At 39.0% G+C, this 14,247-nt stretch overlaps 1 protein-coding gene across 2 annotated transcripts in view; it reads right to left on the bottom strand.

Moving 5' to 3' along the window:
• BRWD1 (bromodomain and WD repeat domain containing 1) overlaps positions 1-14,247 on the bottom strand; it is a 145,428-nt gene that overhangs the window by 66,588 nt on the left and 64,593 nt on the right. For both annotated transcript variants that reach the window (XM_075542286.1, XM_075542285.1), the window contains exons 19-20: positions 10,119-10,302; positions 2,853-2,946 (exon numbers count right to left, since the gene is read on the bottom strand). In XM_075542286.1, coding sequence (XP_075398401.1) covers positions 2,853-2,946; positions 10,119-10,302 — 278 coding nt within the window. The remainder of the gene's footprint in view (positions 1-2,852; positions 2,947-10,118; positions 10,303-14,247) is intronic.

Genomic DNA, 14,247 nt, shown 5'->3' with positions numbered 1-14,247 from the left:
TGGACAACACCGAACAAGAACAAAGCTTGATAGTGCTGCTAGACAACTGCCAGAAATAAATATATACGTGAGAAAGAAATAATACCATCTCTAATAGTTTAGCATTCTATCAAACAAACTAGCAACAAAGAAAATGGGATTGTAAAGAAATTAGAAAGATCAATAAAATGAAAACAGATCCTCGGAGATCAAGATGATAAAATAATGAAATTGCCAGGTGTCGGCTTTCAATACAGCTGTCTTATTTTCAAGAAAACAGTAAGAACTTCAACATAAAACTTTAAAACTACATAATCACCAAACTGAGATTCAAGAACCAGAAAAAGAAATTAAAATGGAAAACAACTAAAGAACTGAATTTTTAGCAAACAGTGAAGAACAGAAAAATGAAACAGAGTTCTCAGAGCAAGAAGGAAGAAACATAAAGCAAAGAATGGAGGCAAACACTAGCTAAAAAGGACTTGGGCACAGCTACATTCCTATAAAACATCATTAAGAAGAAAAGGTAAAGGTTGACAATTCAAAATGACAAAAGGTTCAATGACATCAAGAAAAAGTCTTAACATGAGTGCAAATGACAAATATCAAAAAATTATAGAATACGAAGAAAGAGAAAACTCTACATGCATAACACATTTCACTAGAAGGGCAATCATTATGAATCCCTACATAGCATTTGCTACTAAAGTCTATTACACTCAAGTTTATTATACACATAGCCGAAGAACCAACAATTTCACTCCAATGTAAACTAAAGTTTTTCAAACTGTTCATGGAAAAGCAGAATTAAAGGAAAGTTAAAACTTTCTGCAATTTTTGAAGCTGCCTCCTATACCCAAAACAAATATACACAAAAATACCACGAGGTGTGTACAAATATATTGACAAGAGTAATAATCCTAACAGCTGAAATATGAAAAGATGATGACAAAATACGTACAGATGTGTTTTACGCAAAGGATGTATGTATGGATTGTGATAGGAGCTGTAAGAGTCCCCAATAAAATAAAATAAAATAAAAATGTATACATATGAAAAGAACCCAAGTATCCTTTCAGAATAAACTGATGAAATAGCAGTATATTCATCAAGGGAACACTACCTAACAATGAAAACAAAGGAACTTCAATTACTCACAAAAACATATATAAACCTCACAAGGTTAAATGATCAAGACACAAAAGTATATATATTATCCCATTTAGATCAGTGTTTCTCAAATTTTTTTATCACTGCCATCTATAAGAGATTTTTAAACTTTTTCCTAATTGTGTGCCCCAATTTTACTGTAGCAGATATACTGTATGAGTTTATGCACTATACATGCATGTACTTTTATGAAGAAATATATATAATTTTTCTCATTTACAAGGTAAATTTAAGAATGGGTGAAATTTTTTAGTTACCATTAAAAGCTTTAAATTTATTAGCATTTAACTTTGCAGCTGTTTGTTAGGTAACAAAGTAATTTATGTAGTTGTATGTGTATATTAGCTTAAAGGAATAAATTTTAATGTTGTTAGACGTAAAGTTTCTTTACTAAAATTGATTATGGAGATGATTGTGCAACTCTTATGACCAAACTGAATTGTGTATGTAAAATATATGCCATAAAACCATTTAAAATAAACAAAAACCCAGCAAACTAATAAAACATCCTAAGAATTTTTAATCCCTTTCAACATTTTTTTAACAAAAGGAAAAATAAAGACAATTGGTTTCTTAAAACCTAAAACTATTTCAGTGAGTTTATTATTCTAGTTGGTTTGAGAAGTCAGTTGCTAGATTTTTCACTCACATAAGTTAAAATCATGTGGAGGTTTTTTTCGGCATATAACGATTAATGATGGATTGAATATAATAATAAAATGTATTTTATTCTCAATATCCTGATAACATACAAAAGCAAGATCATGCTTTAATAATGTCATTAAAGGGCAATCAACAGGTATGGTAGGCTCTCACAATATGAATTCAGCAGACAATGAATTGGGAAAAAGTCCTCAAATCACAAACATCAACCGTTTTGTATCACTTATCTTGCTCACATTTTGTGTTATCTTCCATGAACACAATGTAATATAGCCTATGTGATGCCTAAGAAAGCACAGTAGAAAAATTAATTAATGCGGCTGTGAACAGCTAAGAAAAAGGTCAGTGACTGAAACCCATTTTGAATCACTCTTTGCAAGATGTGGAATCTGTGCATCTTAAGGAGTTCAGCCTTAGAAATTCTATGAGGTAGCAGCAGCTATACTCTGTACTAAAGAGTTACTATGAGTTGAAACCACAACAATGTCAGCAAGAGGAGACAAGGTTATACTCTATATAACATACATGTTATTTTTCTCCTCCAAATAACCATTTTTGCCAATTGTGGGTGATGTTGCTCTCAATAAAACACGATTTAAACCAAATCTCAAAAACAGTTAATGGTTTTAAAACTTAAGATACTGGTGATGGGGACGGTGGTGAGGACACAACAGGGTGTAGACATTCCGGTGCTCTTCATGTGCTACTAATGTTCTAGTTTTTCAACTGTGTGGTCATCAGATTGTACTTTTCCACAATTTTCTACCACATTAGGCATCAGACAACTTCCTAAGCTTTCATACTATTCCTTTTAAATAGCTATAGAAGCTTAAGTCTAATGATTTAAATCCCAAGCTGGACCTCAACTATGAAATATTTTACATGCAGCTGAATACTATGAATATTTAAACAGAATAAAAAGAAAACTTTTGAGGATATCTTAAAAGGAATAACCAAACAATGTGTCTATAATTTTCAATGTTAATGTCCATATGACATTAAATTCTGACTTGCTATTCCTAAAGAAACAGAATGGTCACCTTTGGGGAGAGTTGAAGAGTCTTCTTTTTTCTTCCAATTATGTAAAGGCTCTTTTCCTCTTCACCTTTCTCTATTCTGAAGTCTTCCAGCTTCCTACAAATTTGAACAAATTCTTTTTAAGAAGAATCTAAGGTAACAAAAAATATCTGGTACAGTTAAAATATCACTATACTGTAGAGTTTCTAACGAACAGTATGAAGCCATTAGATACCTCCTAATAGAATTATACCACCCATGACATGGTCTTGCAAATAACTGAAAACCATCCTTTGAGAAAAACGAAGACGTAAGAACATATATTTGCTTACTATAGAGAGTCACTGATTTTTGAGCTTTTTTGTAATCACTTTATTGGGGGGGTGGGGTCCTGATTTACAACTACTGGCACCAGCACCATGACAGGCCTTATACAACCAAAGTCTGGGGCAGGCTTAAGCTCTAATTTCAGATTCCTGGACACTGAGGTAATTCTGTCAGAGAAGGCATCACCTGTCCCACACTGACCAGTAGGGAGCAGCGACCACCATCCTCAATTGACCAGTCAAGAGAATACGCGCGGAACTACTTGCCAACCACCACTGGACAACGCTGATGCCAGAAGTTTTCTACAGTAAGTTTAAAAACAGCAACACTGGACTGCCCCCAGTCCCTAGCCCCATAAAAGCCCAGGGAACAAAGAACTCGGGGCTGATTCCCTTTTGGACGCTGGGTCCCCGCTGCGCTGGGCAGTGGAGGGAAGAAAGCCCTAGCTCGAGCTAGAAAAATAAACTCCTTTTGACGTGTTTGCATCTCAACTGGTCGTAATTCTTCCGTGTGCCCAAGGTGAGCTCGCGTTCCTTTCCCCAATCCAACAGGGGCTTGTACAATTCTTATCACACTCCATACACACATACATTTGTACATTTGCTGCCATCATCACTCTCAATACATTTTCCTTCTAATTGAACCCTTGGTATCAGCTCATTTCCCCCCTCCCTCCCTGCCTTCACCTCCCATCCTGCTCCATGAACCCTTGATAATTTATAAATTATTTTGTCATATCTTGCCCTGTCCAACGTCTCCCTTCACCCACTTTTCTGTTGTCCACCCCCCAGGGAGGAGGTTTTATGTAGATCCTTTTCATCGATTCCCCCTTTCTACTCCACCCTCCCTCCACCTTCCGGTATCGCCACTCTCACAACTGGTCCAGAAAGGATCATCTGTTCTGGATTCCGTTTCCAGTTCCTAAATATACCATGGTACATCCTCTGGTCTAGCCATATTTGTAAGGTAGAATATTTGGATCATGATAGTGTGGGGGGGTAGTACTCAAAAACTAGAAGAAAGTTGTATGTTTCATTGTTGCTACACTGTACCCTGACTGGCTTGTCTCCTCCCTGCGACCCTTCTGTAAAAGGGTGCCCAGTTGCCTACAGATGGGCTTTGGGTCTCCACTCTGCACTCCACCCTCTTTTACAATATGATTTTTTTTTTGTTCTTTGATGCCTGATATCTAATCCCCAATCCCTTCGACACCTCATGATCTCACAGGCAGGTGTGCTTCTTCCATGTGGGCTTTGTTGCTTCTAAGCTAGATGCCCGCTTGTTTATCTTCAAGCCTTTAAGACCCCAGATGCTATATCTTTTGGTAGCTGGGCACCATCAGCTTTCTTCACATTTGCTTATGCACACATTTGTCTTCAGCGATCATGTCAGGAAGGTGTGCATCATGGAATGCCAATTTAATGTAACACAATGTGTTTGCATTGAGGAAGCACTTGAGTGGAGGACCAATGTCCATCTGCTGCCTTAATAGTAAACCTATAAATATATGCACATAGATCTATTTCCCCCCATCCTATATAAATATATTTACATATGTACATGCCTGTATTTAGACCTCTATAAATACCCTTTGGCTCATAGTTCCTTTCTTCTATTTCCTTTTACTTTCTTGTCCCACTATTATGCTCAGCCTTCATTTGGGTTTCAGTAATTTCTCTGTTACATTGCCCTTGCTGAATCCCTACAAGGCCTCTCACACCCTCTTTGCCACTCATTTTGGATGACTTGTTCCCTTGTCCCTGGGTTGGACAACACCACCTCCTTTCCCCAGCCTCCCCTTCTCCCAGGTCCCCCCGGAACCATAGGTCCCATTGTTTTCTCCTCCACGCTGCTCATTCAGCCTATCTTAACTATAATATGCACCCAAAAAATCAAGGTACAGCAAGGGAAAGCGACAAGAGAACATGATGACAGAAAAAAGAAAAACAATGACTCAGAGAAGAATGTATATGTATATATGTATGTGTATATATGTATATATATATCATATTAAATGAAGGGGGAAGTGCAGAGTGGAGACCCAAGGCCCAAGTGTCGGCCAATGGAGATCCCCTCATAGAGGGGTTTAGGAGAGGAGATGGGTTAATTAGGGTGTGAGGTAGTATCGATGAAGAACACAGCTTTCCCCCAGATCCTGGATGCTTCCTCCCCCCAACTACCATGATCCGAATTCTACCTTGCAGGGCTGGACAGGACAGAGGCTGTACACTGGTACATATGAGGGTTGGAGGTACAGGGAATCCAGGGTGGATGATACCTTCAGGACCAAGGGTGTGAGGGACGATGCTGGGAGAGTGGAGGGTGAGTGGGTTGGAAAGGGGGAACTGATTACAAGGATCCACATGTGACCTCTTCCCTGGGAGAGGGACAGCAGAGAAGGGGGGGAGACTCCAGATAGGGCAAGATATGACAAAATAACGATGTATAAATTACCAAGGGCATATGAGGGAGGGGGGAATGGGGAGGGAGGGGGGGAATAAAAGAGGACCTGATGCAAGGGGCTTAAGTGGAGAGCAAATACCTTGAGAATGATTGGGGCAGGGAATGTATGGATGTGCTTTATACAATTGATGTATGTATATGTATGGATTGTGGTAAGAGTTGTTTGAGTCCCTAATAAAATGTAAAAGAAGAAAAGAGAAAAAAATGATTAGGGCAAAGACTGTACAGATGTGCTTTATACAATTGATGTATGTATATGTATGAACTGTGAAAAGAATTGTATCAGCCCCAATAAATTGTTAAAATAAAAAAATTTAAAAAAAGAAAAAGAAAATCCTGTAAATAGATCAAGGTCTGAATTTTGACCTCTAGGCATGTCCTCCAGTCAAGTCTGATGGGGCGCCACGCTCTGGCCCAAAAGTCTATCCCTTGCACTCTCTCAGGAGCTCCCTTCTCTGCTCCCCCCATTGCTCTGCCACACACCTTTAGTGTTTTGCCTCAGTGTCACAAGGTCAGACTGGGCCAGTGTTGTGCCCCGTAGAACCACGGGTCAGCAAGAGACGTCATGTCTCATAGTGGTATCAGCCATATGGTCCACTCTGCACACTGGCTATTTGGAGCGGTCATATCATCCTCCTGGCCTGGTGGGCCAGGATGTGCTCCACTCTCTCTTCCTCCCCATTCATTTGTTCCCGTGTGCTCTAATCAGACATATCCCACTCCCCTAGCTGCAGTTTCAGTGCCATCCTCTAAATTCTTCAAGGGAGAGGGGCAGTTGTCCACGTAGCTGATATTGGGGCCGAGCCCTGCTGAATTCGCATCCCAGAACACGGGATTTAAGTCTACACCATTTCCCCTCCTCCCAATTATCTGATCTGGTAGCAGGAGCTCCCAAAAGGTGAATCTGAACTAGTTGCCATTTTCCGGTTCATCCCCGAGTCATTGAGTTTTAACCGAAGAGTATTGGTGATTGTTTGAGGTGCTTGGCGACACTGTGTCCTTATGACGTTTTGCCAATTTCCAAGACACAATGAGTAAACTCAGAACACAGCTGCATTTGTTAAGATAAGTCCCATGGAATTTTTTGTGCTTAGAGAAATTGTATCACGCTGTTTTTGTTACACTATGCAAGCTATGTATCCTTGCCTCATTAATGTATAAAGATGTATTTTGGAAATAAAATTTGCCTTTGGATCATCAGTCCATTGGCCATGTCTTTTTCTTCAGGTCATCACTCACTGCAGGTCCATACCACTGGACAGTAACAGCTTCCGAGAGAGTACCTCCCGCACACACATAAAAACAAAACAAAACAGAAAAAGCTCCATTAGGCAGAGCTTTCATAGTATTCATTTTTTTCCCACTAGGAGAGCATCAAGCAACTTGCTCTTAGTGCACCAAGTGGCGTCACCTGGGAAGGTTCTCTCTGGTCAGTGAATATTTTTGTAAAATCCCTTTCACCTGAATTTCATTTCGTGATGGCCAATTTACAAGAACAGTGTGGGCTGTGAATTTTTGTTTCCTGCTTGGGAAAACTGACACAGAAACTATTGTGATGTTAAACACAGCTTACAAGGACAGCGCTATGGGAAAAACTCAAGTGTAATAATAGTTTTTGTTTCAAAAAAAGAAATGTCAATGGATGACAAACATCTTTCTGGACGTCCACCAACTTCCCAAAGAGATGAATATGTCGGCAAAATGCATGCACTTGGGCTCAAAGACCAAGGACAGACTACTTGATGGGGAAGTTATGTGGACTATCTTGGAGCCCGGGTCAGCAAAATTGTAAAGGCAGATTTGGGAATGAAAAGGGTCGCTACAAAATTTGTGACTCGGGTTATGACTGACTAAGCAGAAAAAGAACATCAAGTGCAAACACACCATGCTTTGAAAGAATAGCTCTGACTTTCTTTCTGGTCATTACTGATGAGGAGACATGGTGCTATTCTTACTCATAGCCCCAACCCTGAAAGCAAACATCAATTAGACAGTAGAAGATGCCATCACACCTCGTCCCCCGAAAAATTCATCAAGTGAAATCAAAGATCAAAATTGGGTTTTTTTTATATGAGGGGGATAGTACATTTGGAGTTTGTTCCAACAGTTCAGACTGTTAATCAAGCTTTCTATTTAAAGATTCTGAAAAGATTGTTTAACTGTGTGGCAAAAAAGGCCTGATATGTGGCAGACAAGGGACTGGCTTTTGCTATCATAATACACCTGCTCACGCAGTCATCTCAGTGCACCACTTTTTGGCATACTTCTTTTCCCCAAGCACCGGACTCACCTGACCTCACTCCATTTGACTTCTTTTTGTTTCCACAAATGAAGATGTACATGAAAGGGCAGCAATATGACAAGGCAGAAGAGGTGAAGAATAAAACGAGGTGCCATCAGCCATCCAAACAGATGAGTTTGAGAAATGTTTCCAAGAATGGAATTCCAGATTTGACCAATGTATTAATTGTAACAGAAAGCATTTTGAAGGTGGTATGTATGGTTGTTTTGCAAAAATATTTAAGTGTATTGCTTTGAAAAAAAAATGTGTTTTTGACTGGTAGGGAGTGACCAAGAGCAAGGTAATTGAGAGGAATTACTGAAACCAGAATGAAGGCTAAACATAGTAGTGGGGCGTGAGGAAAGCGAAAGGAAATAGAGGAAAGGAGTAGGAGGCAAAGTGCATACAGAGAAGCCTAAATACAGACATGTACATATGTAAATACATTTATGATTATGGGGGCAATAGACTTATGTGCATATATTTATAGGTTCAGTAGTAGGGTAGCAGATGGACATTGGGCCTCCTCATGCATAATCCCCCAATACAATAGCACCTCGCCATGCTAAACAGTCATTGCAGGATACGCACCTTCCCGACGTGATCACTGAAGACAGACGTGTGTGTAAGCAAACGTGGTGAAGAAAGCTGATGGTGCCCGGCTATCAAAAAGATACAGCGTCTGGGGTCTTAAAGACTTGAAGGAACATAAGCGGCCATCTAGCTCAGAAGCAACAAAGCCCACAAAGAAGCACACGGCCTAAGTGAATACAAGGTGCTGAATGGACCATGTAGCAGACACCAAGGAACAAAAACAATCATTGTGTGATCACCTTCCTCACATAATCGCTGAAGATGAAAGTGTGCATAAGCAAGTGTGGTGAAGAAGGCTGATGGTGCCCGGCTACTGAGAGATATAGCGTCCGGGGACTTAAAGGCTTGAAAGCAAACAAGCGGCCATCTAGCCCAGAAGCAACCAAGCCCACATGGAAGCAGCACACCAACATAGGTGATCGTGAAGGGCAGAGGAGACCAGGTCTCAAACAACAAAGGTGGGGTGGTGGTGAGAATCACATCACCGTGAAAGAGGGGGAGCACATGATGGGGACCCAATGCCCATCTGTAGACAGCTGGACATCCCTTCCAGAAGGGTAGTGGGGAGGAGATGAGTCACTCAGGGTTCAGTGTGGCAACAATGAAACTCAAAACCTTCCTCTAGTTCCTGAACGCTTCCTCTCCTCCCAATAATCATGACCCCAATTCTACCTTGCGGACCTGGTTATACCAGAGGATGTACAGCAGTGCAGTGGGGATCTGGAGGCACAGGGAATCTAGGACAGAAGAACCCCTCAACACCAGCGGTGGGAGTGGCGACACCGGGAGGGAAGGGGGTGTAGAAAGGGAGAACCGATTTCGGAGATCTATGTGTAACCTCCTCTCTGGGAGATGGGCAATGGGGAGGCGGGTGAGGGGAGTGTAAGATAAGATATAATAAGTATTTATAAACTATCAAGGCACCAGGGATGGGATCGGGGAGGGAGGGGGATGGGGGAAAAAACGGGAAACCGAGCTGATTCCAGGAACCCAAGTGGAAGGTGAATTATGAGAATGACGAGTGAAATGAATGTATAAGGGTGCTTTGCTCAATTGATGTATGTACAGATTGTGACAAAAGCCTTATGAGCCCCAATAAAAAGATTTTTTTTATTGTGTTTTTGAGGGGTAGGGTGCCCCCTCATATACTGGACAACTGTGCACTTAAGGATGATAATAGTACTTATATTTTAACACAATCTTTAGCTTTTAGAAATGCATATTTAAATATTTATGAGTGAAATAAAACTTTATCTGTTATTTCTCTCAAGAGATTATGCAAGGAAGAAAAATGGGTATTGGAATAGATGAATAAAATATTGACTCTCAAGAAAATTTACCCTATTAAAGAGTTAGGAAATAATTTAAGTTATTTTCCTACCACATTTAAATTAGCTTTCAACCAATTATGAGGGGCTTCACAAAATTCATGGAAAGAAATAAGTTCCTGGGGGAAAAAGAACTAACAGACAATGACATTTTTCCAGAAACTTTTTGAAATCCCTTTGAACTTAAGATATATTTATATGATTACTTACACAACCTAGAGAATATAAACTGTATAGATAAACATATGCTTACATTATCAGTCAGTATCAATAGAAATATATATCCTAAAACAAACCTAAATATGGCTAGTGGTACCTCTGGTACAACCACTCTTCGTTTCCAAGCTTGCAGATCACGTTCGGTTGCAATCTGACTTCGTGGGGCATTTTGATGCATTTGACGAACACCTTCAACTTGTCCACTACGACGTAGACCAATATTTGGAGGAGACTGAATATCTAAACTTAGTCTTCTAAAACCTGAAATATAATAAAAATATACAAAAATTATTTCAAGGCAAGTACTCACTTAACATGTAGCATGTATGTATTCCTAAGACACATGCCAAAAATAAGGATCTACTGGAAAATTTTTGAAAACAGAAACGTGACTGAGAACAGTAAGCAAAATTCAAATACTAAAAAAAACATTTAATCATTTCTCGGCCTTTTGGCTAAGATTAAGTGTAGTAAAAACACATTTAAGATAATTTGCCTCATATTCCAAGCTCAGTAGACTTTCAGAGAATTTTTTAAAACATTTTATTAGGGGCTCATACAACTCTTATCACAAGCCATACATACATCAACTGTGTAATAGCACATCTGTACATTCATTGCCCTCATCATTTTCAAAACATTTGCTCTCCACTTAAGCCCTTGGCATCGGGGCCTCTTTTTTTTGTTTCTCCTCCCTCCCCGCTCCCCCTTCCTCATGAATCCTTGATAATTTATAAATTATTATTTTGTCATATCTCGCCCTGTCCAACGTCTCCCTTCACCCCCTTTTCTGTTGTCCGGACTTTCAAAAAATTTTTACAACTATCCAAGATATAACTATTATTTCTAACTACACAGTAAATGAAACCAAAGACTGAAAAATGAAGCAATTAGTCCTAAAGACTAATGGACCAAGTGAATCACCAGCAAATACTACCGGGAGTAATCAGAAATAAATGGTGCCAGTTACCACAAACAACTGTTTGACTGGGATCACAACAGAAGATCCTAGACAAAGTAGAATAAAAATGTACAAAATTCAACATCATAAAAAACACCAGACATACTGGTCAGACATAAGACTGGTAGAGAGCCCCAAAGACACTCTTTACAGACAGAGAGGATTTTAAAGTCCATTCTGGTAGGTGTAGTTAGGTTAAAATGTAGTATGTTACAATGTGGTCTCCCTGTGGGCCATTTAAAGTTTTGTTTTGTTTGTTAAGGGAATGGGAAATACCGGTAGATTAAAACTCCTGTGAATCCCCTTTGACCACACCCCAAGGACGTGAGTAGCCTTGCTAACACGCAGAGTGCACTGGAGAGTGGATTATTGATTGCCAAGGCCGTCAGGTTAAAATTTAACACCTTATCACTTGATCCCCCCGTTTGACCCATTTTAAGTATTTTCTTTTTAGTATTTTCTGCTTTGTTATTGTTGTTTGCTGATGTTGTTTTGTGTGTTTTTCTGTATATGAAATCCAGGATAGGTAAATGTATAAATATAGTAGCTGGATTACCGGTTTCTTGGGGGAATATGGAAGAGGAGGCTGGGGGAATGGGAAGCTAATAACAATGAGTTCAAGAAAAAAGAAAATGTTCTAAAATTGATTGTGGTAATAATTTTACAACTCTTCTTAATATGACTGAACTATTAAATTATATGTGTGAATTACAGACCAATAAAATGTTACCAAAAGGGCGTACTTCAAACATGAAATTAAACCCACCCCCAAGGATCACCTTCAGTCAAGAAACAGGCCTATAAAATAAGTAACAATATTCCTGAGAAATATACAGAATAATTAACCAATGAGGTCAAAAGAGTAGTATCTGCCTAATACCAAAGCTCAGAAGGCAACAAGGTGCAGAAAAGACAGACAAAAGGAAACAAAGTAACTCAGAGAGGAGTGTTAAACTGAGGGAATTGCAACTTGTTATGAAACAAACAATGGATATATTGTGGGTTGGAAAATTAATTTTCTCTGTAAACTTTCACCCACTCCATGATAAAAAATAAAGTCTAAAAGTGTTTTCAATTATAACATAATATTACATTACTATAAACTTCACCTTCAAAATGACATACCAAAAATGCACCCTATGAAAAATTAATACTAAAGGTAAGAATCCTCAAAACCCAGGTGGCTTTATAACCAGAACTGGAACAAAATACACTAATTACCAAGTGAAAAGTATAATTTGAGTTACTAAAGTAGGCAGCCATAAATTCTTAAGTGCAAATTAAAAATTCATAAAAGTGAAATCCCATGTAGAAATAATGCTAGTGGCATATGAGCAAAAGCAGAATGAGAGGATAATGAAGCATGCACATGATAGTGGCATTCAGATCCTTTGGAACTACCGATGTATACCAGGTATACACACACAGGAGGCAGTGCAACTGGTTGGAACCCACCAAGGCTAGAAACATGCCACTGGGAAGGGAGGGTAGGCAAAATGCGATTTTCTCAAAATAAAGAGTGAAAAGGGCTCCAGTTATTTATATGCAATAGAGAAATTAATGTTATTATACCCTTTCCTGCTGGATGCTCTATGCAGTTACATAATCGCCTGTCAACTTACGAAGGGGCGGGGTCTAGCCTGTCAATCAGGCCATGCCAGATGAGACCTCCATGTGGGTCTGGCCTTCTCCTGAGGATTCTGGGAACTCCTGTATTCCTCCTTAGCTGTGGAAGACTCTGCTGACAAACCAACCACATGGAACTACACTAATGCAGCCAGAGTCCTGGAACTGGCAGAGCCACACGGAGACCCATGCCAGCACTGAGATGCTTCTTGTGCCACCACTGGAGGCACAAGACTTTCTACCCACTAGCCTGTGATCTTCTTGCATTCAGCATCAATGCATGGCTGTGTGAGTCTAAAGAGGAATTTATGGACTAGTATTGGCATTTGGGTTAATATCAGACTTATGAACTTGATCTGGACTGGACTAGGATGTTTTCTTAATGCACAATTGTTCTTTAATATAAAATTATCTCACACCCATACATGAGTGTCTCCGGATTTGTTTCTCTAGTCAACCCAGATTAACACATGCTCTAAAATTCTACTGCAACTATTCCAGTTCTCCTTGGCTTGGGGGGAAAAAATCCATATAGGAATAAATGCAATTTCTACATTTTTTAATTTACACAATTCTTCTATTTACCAGGTATTTAAATCAATTTGCATTACGAAACAGACTATACTTTCCCCTAGAAGACATTGCATTAAATGTCCCTATCAATCTAAATATTTTTATTAAAGAACTGATGTTTAAGAAATGTTTGGATAGTAAGTTCTTCGTTTGACAATTATATTGTTATTCTCCAACCAATTTGAAGATATGCAGATGGTTGCCACAGCAGTATTTTAATAGCCAATTATGAGGTATAAATTAAATGTCCATAAAGAGACTAATAACAAAGATTAGTAATGCCACACAGTAGAGTGCTACAATTTTGTAAATAGAATGACGATCTCTCAGAAATTATGTAATTTATAGTACATGTTGTAAAGGTGAAATACAAGGGGCAAAAAATATATGATGCAAGGATAAAAAAGCATTGCTAAAAAACTGCATGTCTTTATTAAAGAATAATATCAAAGTATGCTACTCTTCTAAACATGGTATGTCCATCTCTAATTCTTCCCCAAAGTGGAAATTTGGGCATCTTCAAGATAATAAAACCGGGGTGCTTTAAATGCTCCTCAGGTTTGAAGAGAACCAAAAGAGGCCTGGTGTGATCAGATCAGGGTTACAAAATAAGTAAGTGTCTCAATGAACTTCTCGGTGGACATCCCGTTACACAAAAGAATGAGCAGTATATTCTCATGACAGAAAAAAATTACTTGGTGTCAATTTCCTGGTGTTTTTCTCAACACTTATTTTGAATTTTCTGTAAACGTCTTTACAATAAGCTGAAATGATCATGCTATTCTGCAAAAAAGGTTATGAACTTTTTAATACTGCGCTAGAATTGAAGTGGCCCAGCAGATCTCTTCACGAGTCACTGTTTTGTTGGAACTCTTTTTATTAATGTCCCCTAACAAGACTAAGACAAGTGGTATTACTAAGAGAACTTGTCTGCAGCCGGTCACTGAAAGCAGAGCCATAATTATACAAATTTCGTTTGGACCCAGGCGAGGATGAACTGGAATCATAATAACAGTATTCTCTGGCTTGTCCTTGGATCTTTTGCC

This window comes from Tenrec ecaudatus, chromosome 2 (assembly GCF_050624435.1).
Source record: "Tenrec ecaudatus isolate mTenEca1 chromosome 2, mTenEca1.hap1, whole genome shotgun sequence".
NCBI classification, from domain to species: Eukaryota; Metazoa; Chordata; class Mammalia; order Afrosoricida; family Tenrecidae; genus Tenrec; species Tenrec ecaudatus.
The sequence above is the reverse complement of the archived record's forward strand: the minus strand, read 5'-3'. Positions and strand labels throughout refer to the sequence as shown.